This window comes from Hyaena hyaena, unplaced genomic scaffold (genome assembly GCF_003009895.1).
Source record: "Hyaena hyaena isolate Hyena2069 unplaced genomic scaffold, ASM300989v1 scaffold_97, whole genome shotgun sequence".
In the NCBI taxonomy this organism is placed as follows: Eukaryota; Metazoa; Chordata; class Mammalia; order Carnivora; family Hyaenidae; genus Hyaena; species Hyaena hyaena.
The window spans coordinates 3897613-3912875 of record NW_024080728.1 but is presented as its reverse complement, the minus strand read 5'-3'; the positions used below and the strand labels follow the sequence as shown (position 1 = coordinate 3912875).

Genomic DNA, 15263 nt, shown 5'->3' with positions numbered 1-15263 from the left:
TGAATGAATGAATGAATGAATGAATGAATAAATCCCCACACACATTTTGTTTAGAATCACCCCAATCGATTTGGGATTCAGAGTCAGGCAAAATCACATATGAGACTTTGCCCCTATAAGATTAGTAAGGATACAAGGGATAGAGTGACCTTGACATAGGGCTTTTTTCTCTCTCATTTCATTTCTCTCTTCTAGAGAGAGCAACATGTCCACTGGTGATTGTCATGTTGTTCTTCATGGAATTGCAAGTGGACATTTGCCACCCTGCTTTATATCCCATGAGATTCTCCCCCCTAACCTTTAAGATTTTTCTTCCTATTACCTGACAATAGTATTTTTCTTCCTCTCTCTGTACTTTCTCTTCACCCATGACTAAATGTCCAGCGATCTCCACCCATTAAAACTCACTCTCTTGAAAGAACCTGGTATGTGTATGTAAACTTATGTTATAGTCAACACATTTCAAGTGATAATTAATTCAGTAATTGGATACTAGATTTAAAATATAAGGAATTCAATTCCTGTGCCCTACCGATGCTGGTATTCTAGGGCCTAGCAGGATGTAGGGAAGTTGCCTACGTTCTTTCTCCATGTAAAACTGGTCCTGAGTTTGTCATCATAGTAACCTCAAATGCTGGTGTCCTATTTTACGGTTTTAAAAGAGCTTGACAACCATTATTGCATTTAGTTCTCATTTGACCATCTGTGCGTGTTAGCATCCCAGTGTGACCTCAGATGGGGAGTCTGAGCTCTATCTCAGACAAAGAAGCTCTGGTGGATACAACTCATGGTCACTTGGCAGGCAGTGAGCTAAGAGCAGAACTGCCAACTGCCACCTTCTCTTCAAATAGAGCCACACCCCAGTGAACCAAACTGTGGTTCCTCACAGTAGGCCTTAATGAAGGACCGATGTTCTCTAAAGTGGATCTGAATTCATGGAGGGAAACACTTGGCCTAGCCATATCTGAACACAGAAAGAAGATGATATAGGACATTTTTGAGAGTGTAAATGTCTTGAAGCTTTTCAAAGAAAGAACAGTTTGTGATATCTTAGAAAACTTTCACTTCTTATGACTTAGCTATTAATGGATTTTTTATTTTTCCAGCAGATTCTAGAAAAAGAGGTCTTTGTCTGGGACCTGGAAGCTAAGTCCCAATGGCCCATTGGAGATGCAAGTTCTTTGAGCTGTCTCACTAACAACCCTTACGCCCTTGGGTAGTAGTGTTAAAGTGTTTTCTCTGAAATGACCTTCTTGGTTCCTTATGGTGGCTTCCCCAAACTTGTATGTGCCGGTAGAGCTGGAAAGAGGACTGGAATGGTTCTCTCCTGGCTTCCCATTATTATATGTCCTCACATTTTCATGTTCCTTCTTCTTGAGCTGAGAAATGATTCAGTGGCTGATCAGAGGGAGGCCCTGGTCCTGCTAGGCCAGCTCTATCAGGCCTGATTCTCCAGATCACAGAGGATTTGCCAGTAGACTTCTGGCCAATAATGCTGGCATTTTCCACCAGACTTGAATGTCCCTCATATGAAGGACAGAGTTGCCAGGGGAACTCTGGGGAAATTTCCTCTCTTCATTTCATGTACACACACATCTGTCCCAGCCTTTGGTATATCCCTCCATGCTCCCTGCTCCACAATTGGGGAAGATATGGTGGCCAATAAAAGGAGGCCATATGGAAACCTGAGAAATGAAACCAACTTGACTTTCCTGTGTAATAACATGTAAAATCTATCTAAGGAATGCAAACCAGATGGGGACATGGGGGGCCCAAGGCCCAAAAGCCTAAACTTCATACCTGCAGAAACTTGGCACATGGGGATATGAGAGACTCTGTGGAAAAGGTTTGTTTGTCTCTTTGTTTGTTTGTTTGAAGGTGCCATGAAGGTTATGTGTCCTTCAAAGCTCCTTTCACACTCGATGATTTACTTGTTCATTATTTAGATTTCATTTCTCCACATCCTCCTCAGATGATGTGAATGCAAATGAGAATTTCTCCACTGAGACTGATGTGTTCTCTCTGTGTCTGTATTCTCTATGGCCTTTGGAAGCCAGTGAAGAGCAGGGAGAAAAATAGGGTAAAGGGCAAGGCTACTCACTGGAATCAAGCCTATGAGAGAATGTCTCTGATACTCAGCTTGACAGAAATTACCATCCACTATGGCCCACACACCAGACTTTTTAAACCATGCTCTCATGAGGGAGGATACAGTCCTCTCTTCCAGGAGTCACTTCTGGCTTAGGACTTGTGAGACAGTCACAGGACTTTGCTAGAAGGAATTTCACAAGAGTGGTCTTTCTGAAAGCAGAGCAAAGAGCCATTGGACTTGCTCTTTGTTTCCACAATGGTGTCTTTCATCTCCTCTAGTAGTACAACTATAGTGTGTTGTCCTGACAGTGAAGGGAAATCTTCGGGGTACTCTGTATTTGCTACTCCATGGAGAGAAATAGTCATTTCAGGGCCACAAAGTCTTGGCATCAGCAGGTACCTAGCAGGGTTCTGTGCTTCAACCTCCCATCCAAAACAAGATGTCTTTCCATTGTGACTTGGAAAAACACTTACTGAGTTTTGGGGACAAAGACCTTACATTTTTGGAGGTAGCTTTCTCCATTTATTAGACATATTACATCCTTAGAAAGTTCCTTTATAAAACAAGCCAAAAATCTTCTTTCTTATAATATACACCAGTCAGTCCTAATTCTGGCCCCTGGAGGAAGCAAGACAAGCCTAATCCCTCTTTGGCATGGCAACACCTGTGGTATTCGGAGGCAACCATCTCGTCTCTGTGAAGGCATGGCCCTTCCTCAGGCCAAACACTGCTGGCTGTCTTAACTGTTCCTCCAAAAGTGTTTTCCAGAACCCCCACCTCTCCTTGTGCTTGTCATTTTTCTCTGGAAGTTATTCAGTTTATCCATTTCCCACCTTAAATCTGACGGTTACAACTGGATCAAGTACTCTGGAATAGCCTGACCAGTTCACAACAGAATGAAACATTCATTTCCCTTGATCTGGAGACCATTTCTAACAAGCAATCATTGGCCTTCTCTGTAATCTGTCACATGGTTGGCCTCTTTTTTGGTTTTTGTGTTTTTTCTTCTTTCCCCTCAACTCTGCTGCCAAGTTAGGTCTTCTCATTTTGAATTTATTCTTTTTTTTTTTTTTTTTTTTTTTAACCTAAATGCTGTACTTGACATTAAAGACCTTTAAAATCTTTTCTGGTTGGTTTTCTGCCCATTTTTCCAACCCTGGAGAACTTTTTGAATCTTGATTCTTTCAACCAACATATCATCTCTGACTCTGTACTTCGTGCCACTTAAAACTAATTGGATGAGCGTGCACCCGGGTCCTTATCTCAGGGTGTGACCTAACTGTTGAGTAGGATCAGTCCATCTGCAAGAGATTGTGATATGTCTACACTGTGAGTTGCCTGATGATTTAGGTCAGTGCTTCTCCAAGTGTGGTCCCCAGATCAGCAGCTCAGTGGCACCTCTAACTTATTAGACATGCAAATTCTCCACCCTCACCCTGTACCTTACTGGCTCAGAAACTCTGGAGGAGGGGCCACCAATATGTGTCTCAACCCTCTGGGTGATTCCGATGCCCACTCACACTTGGGAGCCATTGATCTGGAGTATTGGGACTGCAGACAAAAAAAGAATCTAAAATGCACAGGCATCTGACAGTCTGAGTCTATCTGAGAAGCCAATTTACGAACAATCTAGCCAGACATCTTAGTAGCATGGGCTGATGTGTCTGTCACAAGAGGAAATTCCCTCTGGACTCTGTTTGGCTACGTGACAAACCCGAGGGGGAGACCTGGGTTTGGGAGGTGCAGAAGCAGTGATCTGAAGAGAATACTGAAGACTGAAGTCTCCCGAATGGGAGAGTCAAATAAAACACCAAACACCAGACTCAGGCAAGGGAAAGAAAGGATGAATCTGAATGCCTTCTGAGCAGTTGGGCCATGCTGCATTTCCCAGAGGAGCTTTTCAACAATTGAATGTTTAGGAATGAAAGGTCTCATACCTTGCTTTTGCTTACACAGGCCCATCTGCTAAACATCCCAAGCTGGAACTGGAAAGAGGGGGATGATGCAATCTGCCTCGCAGAGCTGAAGCTGGGGTTCATAGCCCAGAGCTGCCTGGCTCAAGGCCTCTCCACCATGCTCGCCAACCTCTTCTCCATGAGGTCATTCATAAAGGTAACGTCTTGTCCTATTAGAGCACATTAGCCCCAGATTCAGTTTGTCGTGGGGTTGAGTAGAGAGCACAGCTTAAACTCAAAACAGATCGACTGGCTTTAACCACTTTGGTTAAAGAGAAATTCCTTGTTACAGAATTGGGCACAAGGCCAACTTCTTTCAAAATTATGTTTTTATTTTTATTTGGCACATCCATGGCCATTAAATGATTGTTCAAAGCACAATCCTCTCTTTTTTTTAGATAAACCACATGTTTATCTATCAACAAAGCCTCCGCTGTTAAAACAAAAATATGATTTATATACATTCCATATGGCACCAGAGCGCCTAAAGAAAAGAATTATCATTTTGCTCTTTTACATCAAGTGGCTGGTGGACCTCTCACTGTGCGGATAAATGCAGACCATGTGTTTGTGCTGAAGCCCAAACCTCAACAACATAATTCATTTATTTATTTCTGCACAATCAAGGAGGCCAGCAGGGCTGACATGCCATGGTTATTTGAATGGAGAGTGAATCTATGAATTGAACCCTCAGCGGCGGTGCCCTGTACCCCATGACATGAGCGGTCTGGGTATGCTCCTTGTCAGCTGGCTCACCCCACAGAGCTGACTGGGCAGCCACCTCAGAGCCTCCAAAGTGGACCTCGCATGTTGGACCAGCACGAGCAATGGAAGACCCAACTCTGTCCTCATAGGCCAGGCCAGGAAGACCCAACTCTGTCCTCATAGGCCAGGCCAGGCCAGTTTCTAGGACATTGCGTTGGGGGCCCAGGCCCCTACTAAGTGAGTTTAGGGAATGTGGGATAATGATAACCAGTTCTTATCCTTGGATTGTTCCTGGCCTAGACTGTCAAAGAGGCCGACCAGTGTGGTAAAATCTGCCTAGCTTGGGCCTTTCTGACATGGCATTGGTGGCTAGTAGCTCAGCATCTGGGCTTACCTTTGTAGTGACTGGGGTGGGAAATTAATGAGTTACCAGGAGATCTGACAAAGAAGGCTAGAAGCTGTGCAGTCAAAGGTGTGAGACCTCCGGCCCTTTGCCGCCATTACTGCTGTTCTTGGCACCAGTGGTTAGTCATGCGAGGCAGCTGAGGGAAAGGCCCTGGATGCAGTGAGAGAGATGAGTGGGAAGGGTGGGGCTGGAAGTGACGGACCAACTCAACGTGCATGCTCACCCTGGGCATCCACAGCTATGTGATTAGAGCAAGGCTTTTTTTCTAAGTCCTTACCCTCTGTACCCACCCAATGTACATCATTTAGCCAGTTTATAGATAATAATACTTTACATAAAAGAACAAATTGTTTTGGAATCCCTTCAATCACTTTAGCAATGGATGCCTTGATCAAAAAATTCCTGCAACTCACTATGGGCCCAAAGATCTCATCAACTCCACAGAACTCCAGGCTCAGACCCAGCTCACAAATAAGGACATTGCATTTTTTTTAAATGGCTTCTTTAATCCAGGCTGCTGTTCCCCTTCCTGACTGAAACTGAATGCAGGCAAAATGGAGTTGGCAGGGGAGTTGTGTGTGGCTGGACGTAGAGGCATGCCCCGAAGCCAGATGTAGCCTTGTGTCTCCCGCTGCTCTTGTATTCAACACAAGGAACCCAGACCCCAGGATAAAGGACTGTCACCAGGAGAGCTCTCCTGGCTCATTCAACCAAGTTCTGGTGGTTTCCTCCAGCAGGGAATTACCCACAGGCCCAGGCACAAGGTCTGAGACCTGGGCTCTGCTTCCTTATGTTGATGTAACATGGTCTTGGCAGGGCCCTACCGCACATGGGGCACTTGACATGCGTATGTTTTGATTTTGTGGTGCCTGCATGGAAACTAGAGCTGCCTGTCAAGAAAATTAATAAAATGGATGTGACGCTGATTCTTCAGTGTTATTACCAGCAGAGAGAAAGAACTTCTGTCCAACTTTCCTCAAGACCCTGAAGGGCCTCACCTCTGGAGCCAAGGACGTCCCCTCCAGCCCAGCTAATACCACTGCCAAGTTCCTATTTAGGAAGAGCCTGTGGGAGAGGCCCGGCTGGGCCCCGGAGTAACTGAAAACACATTTCCCTCCTAGGGTTATGTTACCGTGTTATTTCTGCCCCGGGCCAACTCCTCTGTGTTTAGAGGTAGCTCCCTGAACGTGGCCTCTTGACATTCAGGTGGTCTTTGTGTTGGAATTTCCTAAGGCACATGACCTGGAAATAACAAGGTTTACCTTCATATACTTTTTTTTTTATTTAAAAGAAGGACAGTGTTAAGCATGTGTTCCCATTCTGTCATCATAGTGTACTTACCCTCCAAACCCCCAGTCATTGTCTCTTTGAGGTCATAATAAACACCATGGTGATGTTCTCCTCGGCATGTTTTATATATTATCTCTCATTCCAGAGGTCACAAAGCCTTCACTTATTTTTATTTGGTGGTGGGAAGATTGAAGAGAGAATCTATAAATGGCTGAGTGTTTACAGAAATGTGCTTCCTTCCCCAATGTCCCCCATGTCCTATAGCAGAGAATTCATTAGCACTTCCACAGAGACAGGCAGGCCTTGAGGATGGAGAGAGGTGGGACAAGGCTTTGGCTCATTTGATCCTTTAAGAACACTTAGCGTTTCTGGAAGCCAGAGGTGGAGTGTGAGCTCAGCCTGTCCCTTGCCCTGGGCATGTACAGTGTCTGTTTCTTGGTTCTGCAGAATGCGTTTTACTCTGCCCCAGCTGAGCAGAGAGGAAAGAGGAATAAGACTGAAATTATGATATATCAGAGGCAGAATCACAGTGGCTGCCCACTGGGCTTTTCACGTCCATGAGACCAAAAGCCAAGGCTGGAAGTAAGGACAACAAAGTTCAACAAAAGAGAGACGGGGTACTGGTATGCAGAGGTTATAAAAGACACCCAGCCCAGAGGTACCAGGAAATTATGGGGAACACTTGTTTATACCCCCGAACACTGTTGCTTGCAAAGTTCCTTCCCCTGGGGCCTCATTGTCCCTGAAAGCCCAGCCCCCATTTTGGATATGTCATCTCATAATTGATCTAAGCTTTTGAGGAGTCTATATTTTTAGCCCACATCCTTGGGGGTAATGCATTCAAGTGCACTAACTACTGTTAAACACTTTTTCTGGTTATTTGTATTTAATTTGCTCCATTTAACCTTCAAGGCATGCCCTCTACAGTTTCTGGTGTGCTGGGGTTTATTTAACAAATTCGTGCTAACCTTATAGCCAATACTTTCACACAAAAAAAGCACAGGTTGGGCAGTCAAGGGTCCTCTGATCCAGCAGCCTGTTAATGAGAGGCTAAGCATTTTTGCCAGCAGCACCCAGATTTTGCCGAGTTCCTTTAAGGAGTGAACGTGATCATCTGGTTACATCTACATGTTAACCAGGTGATCCCCTACCACCGACCTATCAGGTTCAAGTGAGAATCTTCCTAAAGTCTTCTGTCAAGGCCAAGACCATGAACCTATTTAGCCTATCTGCCATTGCCTCATAACTGACCACACTTACCCTCTACTTGGCTTCTTCCCTTGGATGTATTTTAAGATCCATTGATTTTTTTTTTTTCTTTTTCTTTTGGTTTTAAAGTTCTAGCATGTAATACTTAAGTTTCTCTTCAGCATATGTGGTTTCAAGTTGGGGCTTGACCTGCCATCTCTGTGAATTGTGCTGTTATTCTTACTAGGATTAGCTGTCCTTGGACATGATAAATTGTGTGGTGGGTGTTGTGTATAATTTAGAGAGTGATTAACTCTTAACATTTCTTTTCAGTCTACACTGAATCTTCAAATTTAGCACATTTAAATCATTCTCGGGATTGCCAACTATTTTAACTCTGCTAAGCTACCATTTATGCACATGCACACACACAGACACATCCTGGAACATGGCATGCACTCCATAATTATTTCTTGGTTGAATGAATCAATTATGAAATCGGAGAAAGTATGTGATGTCCTTCTTGTATTTCTTCCCCCTGTTTTACAAGATTTGGGATTTGTGGGTGAAATGTTACTTAACATTGATCACAACATGGTCTCCTCTATCACATTTTCTGTTTCTGAGTGAGGAAGCCATAGGATAATCAGGTCCACATTATTCAAACTATATCCTGGCTGAGGTGGACTTTGCTGGACATGAAAAACATTTAGTCATTATTGATATTACTATATTAAGATAAACACTCAGCAATTCATAGTCTTGGTGCTACTTGCAGCCAAAAGAATCATTTTAGTACCTTTATTTTGGGTTATGTTGAGGCACAGGTGTGTTTCTTATATGCATGTGTGAATACATTATGGTTTAGGAGCTGGAACTATAAATCAAGACTCTAATAATAGCTGAACCATAGTGAGTTCTGTGTGCTCACTCCTAGGCCAATTGCTTTATATACATCAGACATTTACTTCTCACAGTGACCAAACCTAAAACTGGCACTATTATCACTGCCACTTTCCAGTGGCAGACACTGTGGGTTATGAGAAGTTCAGCAGCCTGTATGAAGGCAGAAAGCTTAGAATTGACAAATTCATGTGTCAGACCAAGCAAACTGGTTCCAGGTACTTGGGTACACAAAGAGGAAATACAGTAAATGGTAAGGGGACCTTCGCTAGTGCCAGCATCTTAGCTTTCTGTAGTTTATGGAAACGGTTGCTTTGGTAGAGATTCCCTGGGTACCTCCTGTATTCCAGACAGGGTGCTAATCTCACTGTCCTCTTCATGGCTAGGAGGCACTCCTAAGCTTCAGGAAGCTTCTGTTATGACTGGGATGTGTGGGCCCACATTTGCAAGCCCCATTCTCTGGGGCTTGTTGGCCTTTCTCTCTGGTCAGCTCTATAAGGGCAGAAGTCACTGCATCAAGACATGTGAACCTGGGCTGGGATGAGTCAGGCTGGGGAGATGCCCCAGGTTTTCCAGAAAGAAGTGACGTCACTCACTGCTGTATTCAGAGGGTAAAACTAATTGGCTTCAGTCAGTGCTTTCTGGAGAAAACAAACAGTTCTTATTGGCTGGTGGGTACAAACTCTGCAGCATGGAGGTGTTCACCCAGGTGATGGGCTCAACCCTATGTGGACGGGAGAGAGGTGGGTGACAGGATCTCTGAAAGGGGGCCATGGCTGCAATTGATAAGGCTGAGGTCAAGGTCACTTTCTACTTCCAGGAGGGGATGCTAGTGGTGTCAGAGTAGAGGGTTTTTCTGCAAAGTAAATCCACGTAGTGTAAGTTAGATAGTGAGAGGCAGACTGTTGCCTATTTCATATCCATGGGTGTCATCTTAAGCACAAAGGGTGTCATGACAGTAGACTTCTATGGTTACCCTCACCAGTGGAGAGAGCAGCCCCCAGTACAAATAACTCACATGTTTGTTCTCATAAATCCTAGATATATAGAGGATTCCACTTTTTAATGTTTATTTATTTGTTTTTGAGAGAGATAGAGAGGAAAGACAGAGAGAGAGAGAGGGAGAGAGACAGTCCCAAGAAGGCTCAGTGCTGTTAGCATAGAGCTCCATGCAGGACTCAAGCCCACGAACTGTGAGATCATGACCAGAGCCTAAATCAAGAGTCAGATGCTTTACTGACTGAACCACCTAGGTACCTCAAGGATTCCCAAATTGATTTCTCCATCCAGAACCTCTCCCTGAACCCAATATCATCTATCTAACTGACACTCAGTGTCTCTATTTGAATGCTTTATCTTACCTGAGACCTAACGTGTCTGGAATTGAATTCCAGTTCCTTGTCCAGAAACCTCGTCTCCTCCCACTATACTATGGGTGATGCCGTTACTTCCCATTGCTCAGATGGAAATATTTGGAGTCATCCCTAGCTTCTTTCTTTTTCTCACTCACCACATTCAATCCAGCAGGAAATCCTCTCTGTTTGACTTTCCAAATATGCCCAGGATCTGAGCGCTTCTCACCACTGCCCCTCTTCCTGACAGATCTACACCACCATCATCGATCTCCTCCAGCTTTATACCAGTCTCCTAACATCCTTCCTGCTCTGCTTTTATCCCTTCCCCCACTCCAGTCTATCTGCAGTAAAGCATCCAGAACAATCCTTTGCAGACGTGAGCCAGATCTTGTCACCCCTCTGCATAAAATCTTACCATGGCATCTCATCTCACCAAGATAAAGTCTATGCAAAGGTCTAAAGGTCCTAAGCAATCTTCACTGGCCTCATCTTGTTAGTGCTCTTTTGCTTCTTACTGTCAGCCACACGCACGTTGGGTGGTCTGAGCATTTAGTACCTGCTATTCCTCTGGCCGAAACACTCTTCTTTTGAGCAGCATCATGGCTTCCCTCCATCAGATCCTTCATGTCTTTGCTTTTAGTGTTTATTTCTCAGTGAGCCTTTTCTCTAAAACATCAGAAGTGCATTTTTAAAAGGGCTTGAAAACAAATTTTTAATTGAAATATAATATACAGCCATAAAAATGTGCATCTAATAAATGGACAGCTTATTAAATATTCACAGACTCAGAACTCTCATGTAACCAAGACCTGGATTAAGAAGCCATACGTTATCAGAACCTCAGGAGCTTTTTTTTTTTTAAAATACCAGCATATGTGTGGGTCTCTTTCTGGGCTCCCCTGGGGAGAATTGACATCTCCACAATGTAGAGTTCTCCAGTCTAATATGGCATATCTCTAATAAAGAGATGCTTTGCAGTTCAACAGTTTTCCTGTCAAATGCAGGAGAATCAAGAAGAAAGTGACTGAGCTCATAAATTTCTCTGGGGCTTTGGAGGGTCCCTATAGGGAATAGATGTCCCACTTCACCATTCTCCAGGAAGGATTTAGAGGTTCTCCTTGGCTTTGTGAGGTGAGTAAAGTTTCCATAGTAAAACTATCAGAATAGCATTTTCAAGATTTACATCACTGTCCCCTCCAGAACCCCGTACATCCATGGCCTTATCTACGCTCCTGGCTTTGTTTTCCTCCATAGTATTGTTTATTGCCTCTTTTCTCTGAGACAGTGTAAACACAGTGAAGCCTAGGGCTACTCACTGAATCCCCAGTGCCTGGAACAGTGTCTGATGCCCAGTAGGTACTCAGTAAATGCGTGTTGAATAAAGAAATGAATAAATTGGCCTCAGCCTTGCCTGGCCAGCCTTTATGCAGACAGCTGGGTGGGGCCAGGACCACAATTACAATTTGGGGTAATTTTGGTGCTGAAAACTTCTTCCATTGCTACTGTGTAGGTAGTTCCCTTGCCAAATTAAAGAGCTTGGACTCCATGTAGAAACTTGAAATACAAAGCTTGGCGAGGAGGCACGAGGCTGGTTACGTTTGGTTACAAAGCCTATCGGACTGCCAGAAAATCCAGTCCGTGTGTTGTTTAAATTCACAAATCAAAATAAACACCCATGCACTGAAATGAATTTGCTGAACCTCCGTAACCCAGCTGGGGCAGCATCCTCTTTTTCCCTCCTCAACTCTCGTCAGCTCAGCGGCTCAGCCTGCCTCTCCCAATGCCACTCACTGTGCTCAAGATGACTAACACCCACCTGAAAACAGAGCAGCTTTCCTGCAAATGATTTCAAATAAAGAGAGAATTAATCCATGAACTATTAACAGGGATTTCGTTCCCCCCTGGCCCTGGTAATTTCTAGAACATTGAATTAAAGAGTTCTTAGACCTTTACAAATTCTCAAGGCAAACATTATTAGCAAAGAGAAGCCCATACAGCATGTTAGAAGATTGCCAGAAAATGTCAATGGAATTTCTGAATAAAATAAAAAAGGCTTATGCTTCCCTCCCAATTTTCTCTCCTTCCTCCTCCCTCCCTCCCCCTAACGTGATTAGAAAGTCATTTCATGTGTCTTATATGTTTGGTCAATCAAAGGAAAATGTACATGATTGATGATGACAGGGAACACATTTAACTCATTACTCTTTACTTTGCAGCAAAATGATTTGTGTAAACTGTCTGCCTAGCATTAAAGGTAAAACAAACTTAGAAACCCCAAAATGTTAAATTTTTGTCTAATATTTTCCTTTTGGTTTTAGAGCCGTAATCACATATGGATTCTTTTATTTGGCTCTTGGCACAGACTGAAGCAAAGGGGAAGGCAGCACAGAAAACTTACATAACGTGCAGACAGAGCCCCGTGCCCAGTGAGGACAGAGCCACAGGAGGTGAGGTGGCCAGGACTCACCGTGAAAACCAGGAGAGGCTGCCACTCAGCCTGGCCTTTATCAGCCGCCAGTGTATTGTCAATAATGTGAAATAAGGCCCTCTTGACCAAGCCACAAATATCAATACGATCCACTTTGGAGATTATCAGCCTTTAATTAACTGCGTGCATTCACAGGCTGCGTCCTCCTGGCCTCCCCCACTTGGAATTTTCTAACTAGGTTTTATGGATGCCACATACCATTGGTGATTTTTCAAGCAAAAGTCTCAAAATGCTATTAAACCATGAGGCATAAAATCGCAAAGTCCTTTAGTAAATCTACTGGTTATCATTGCCCTAGGGCGATACCGAGTATAAATCTATGCCCAGAACAAGGGTGAGGACCCTAGCATTTTGAGGCTACTACTCTACCTATCTAGGGGGTGCAAATTAAAGAACCACCAGTGATTTGATGCAGTGGGTACTTTGGGTCAACTTTAAAATTATAATAGTATCCTGAGTTTGCAAAGCACCTTACAGTCTATAACATATACATTTTTACTTAAATTATTTTTTTATTTGACCAGATACACAAGCATTTTATTTAATCCTATTTGGGAAATGTGCCTAATGCAAAGGAGCCAGCATTAATGACCCTTCCTCATGTGTAGAGTAGGAAGACAGGAAAAGAGGAAACAGGATGGCTGACTTCTAGTTGCACAGCCGGATGGAAAATGGTAGAGCAGGGATCAGAATTCCACCAGACCCCTGGGTGCTCAGCTCAGTGCTTTCCCCGTTATTACATGTTGCTTCCCTGAGAGAAACGTCCTGATATAGACACCGCTTGGTTTTGTATTCAAATCAATGGCTTCTAAGAGTAGAAATCACTTTGCAATATTCGTGAAAGTGGTATCGTTAGTTTTCCTCAACCGTGCCAAACTAAGTAACATGAAAATTCAGATATTTTTCAAAGGTAGGCAATACCTATATCTGCCCCTTTCTCTCCATGGTGCCTTGGTCTGAAAAAGGCACTATCATCCCTAGACCCTAATGCCTTGGCATGTGGGAGACTTTGTTGCCCAAGTCAAGTGCTGTGGCTGCGCAGGGGAGGGAGAGGATGACCAGCTGGTTGAGGGAGAAACCAGTGGGTCAAAGTGCACTGTGGTAACACGGAGGTAGTATCAGTAAAGAGGGTGTGAGGTCCAGGCTCCTTCTGATCGAAGTACAAATATTTAAGTAACTCAAACCATTCGGCCACAGTGGTAGGGCTCTGAGTTTATGTCTTTGAGATTGGGACATAAATCCAGCCACATTTACCTAGCATTTCTTCTGGCCATTTTCCATTACAGGAAAATGCTTAAGTATGTGGTCCCACTAAGATTCAGAAGCAATTTAAATTGCCCAGCTACCTTGTTCTTTAATTTTAGTCTTAAAATTAACTTCCAGTAAAACTGATGTGTGTGTACGTGTGTGCACACAGTCCTGTGCATTTTAACGCATATGTAGAATCGTGCCACCACTACCAGAATCAGGATACAGAACAGTTGCAACACCCCCGAAAAAAACTCATGTCCTCACTGTGCATTCATATGCTGCCCAGCCCCCTAGCCCCGAACAACCAGTGATTTGTTCTCTGTCACTATCATTATGTGATTTTGAGAACGTCTTGTGAATAGAATCATACAGGATGTAACCGCTTGAGACTGACTTTTCTCTTTCAGTATAATTCCCTTGAGATTCACCCAGGTTATTTTATCAGCATTTCATTCTTTCCTTTGTCTGAATAGCATGGCGTTTTGTGGATATGCCACAGCTTGTTTGTCCATTCATTCCTTTGATGGCATTTTAGGTTGTTTCCAGTCCAGAGAGATGATGAATGGAGCTGATATAAGCATTTGTGTAGAAGTGTGTGTGGACATGAAGTTTTAGTTTCTCTAGAGGAAATACCTAGAAACAGGATTGTTGGATTAGAGGGTAAACGTGTGTTTACCTTTAAAAGAAATCACCAACGTGTTTTTCCAGAATGGCTGTACCATTTGTCATGCCCACCAGGCATGTGTGAGAGTTCTTCTTGTTCTGCATTCTTGTCTGCACTTGGAATTGTCAGGGTTTTTTGTTTTTTTATTTCAGCCATTCTAATGCATGTGTAGAGTATCTCATTGCGGTTTTAATACGTATTTCCCTAATGACTAATGATGTTGAACATCTCTTCATCTGCTACTCTGTCATCTGTCTGTCCTTTTTGGTGTTTGGCCCATTTTTAAAAATAGGCTTATTCTAGGTTTATAGGAAGATTGCGTGGATGTACAGAGATTTCCCAAATACCCTTTGCCCCACACATGCATAGCTTCCCCCATTACTGACAGTGGTACATTTGTCACAACTGATGAACCTTCCTCCTCACTAATCCTTGGCTAACAATGATGTTTTAAACATCTCCTTAGTTTTTCCATTTCCAGAATGTTACATAGTTGGAATCACAGTATGTAGCCTTTTCAGATAGGCTTCTTTCACTTAATAATATTCTTTTGCATTCTTATATGCCTTTGCATGGCTTACGTGCTCATTTCTTTTTAGTGCTAAATCATATTCCAGATGTCCATTGTCTGGAGGTACCACAGTACATTTATCCATTCAACTAAAGACATTTTGGGTGCTTCCAAGTTTTGGCAATTATGAATAATGCTGCTGTAAACATCCATGTACAGGTTTTTGTATGGACATAAATTTTCAATTCTTTTGGGTAAATATCAAGGAAAGCAATTGGTACAGCAAAAATATGTTTAATTTTGTAAGAATCCACCAAAGTGTCTTCCAAAGTACTATATTACATTCCTACTTGCAATGAAAAAGAGTTTCTCTTGCTCCACATCCTTGCCAGCATTGGGCATTATTAGTGTTTGCCCCCCTCCTTTTTTAATTTGGTTGTTTGCTTTATACTGTT

General features: G+C 43.2%; 1 protein-coding gene across 1 annotated transcript in view; it reads left to right on the top strand.

Annotated features, from left to right (window-relative positions):
- Nucleotides 1-4048: 4048 nt before the first annotated feature.
- The window catches only part of LOC120233744 (calcium-activated potassium channel subunit alpha-1), a gene marked incomplete at its 5' end in the record, with an annotated part of 183225 nt that continues 172010 nt past the window's right edge, over nucleotides 4049-15263 (top strand). Inside the window, one exon of the mRNA XM_039235190.1 lies at nucleotides 4049-4204. Coding sequence (XP_039091121.1) covers nucleotides 4049-4204 — 156 coding nt within the window. The remainder of the gene's footprint in view (nucleotides 4205-15263) is intronic.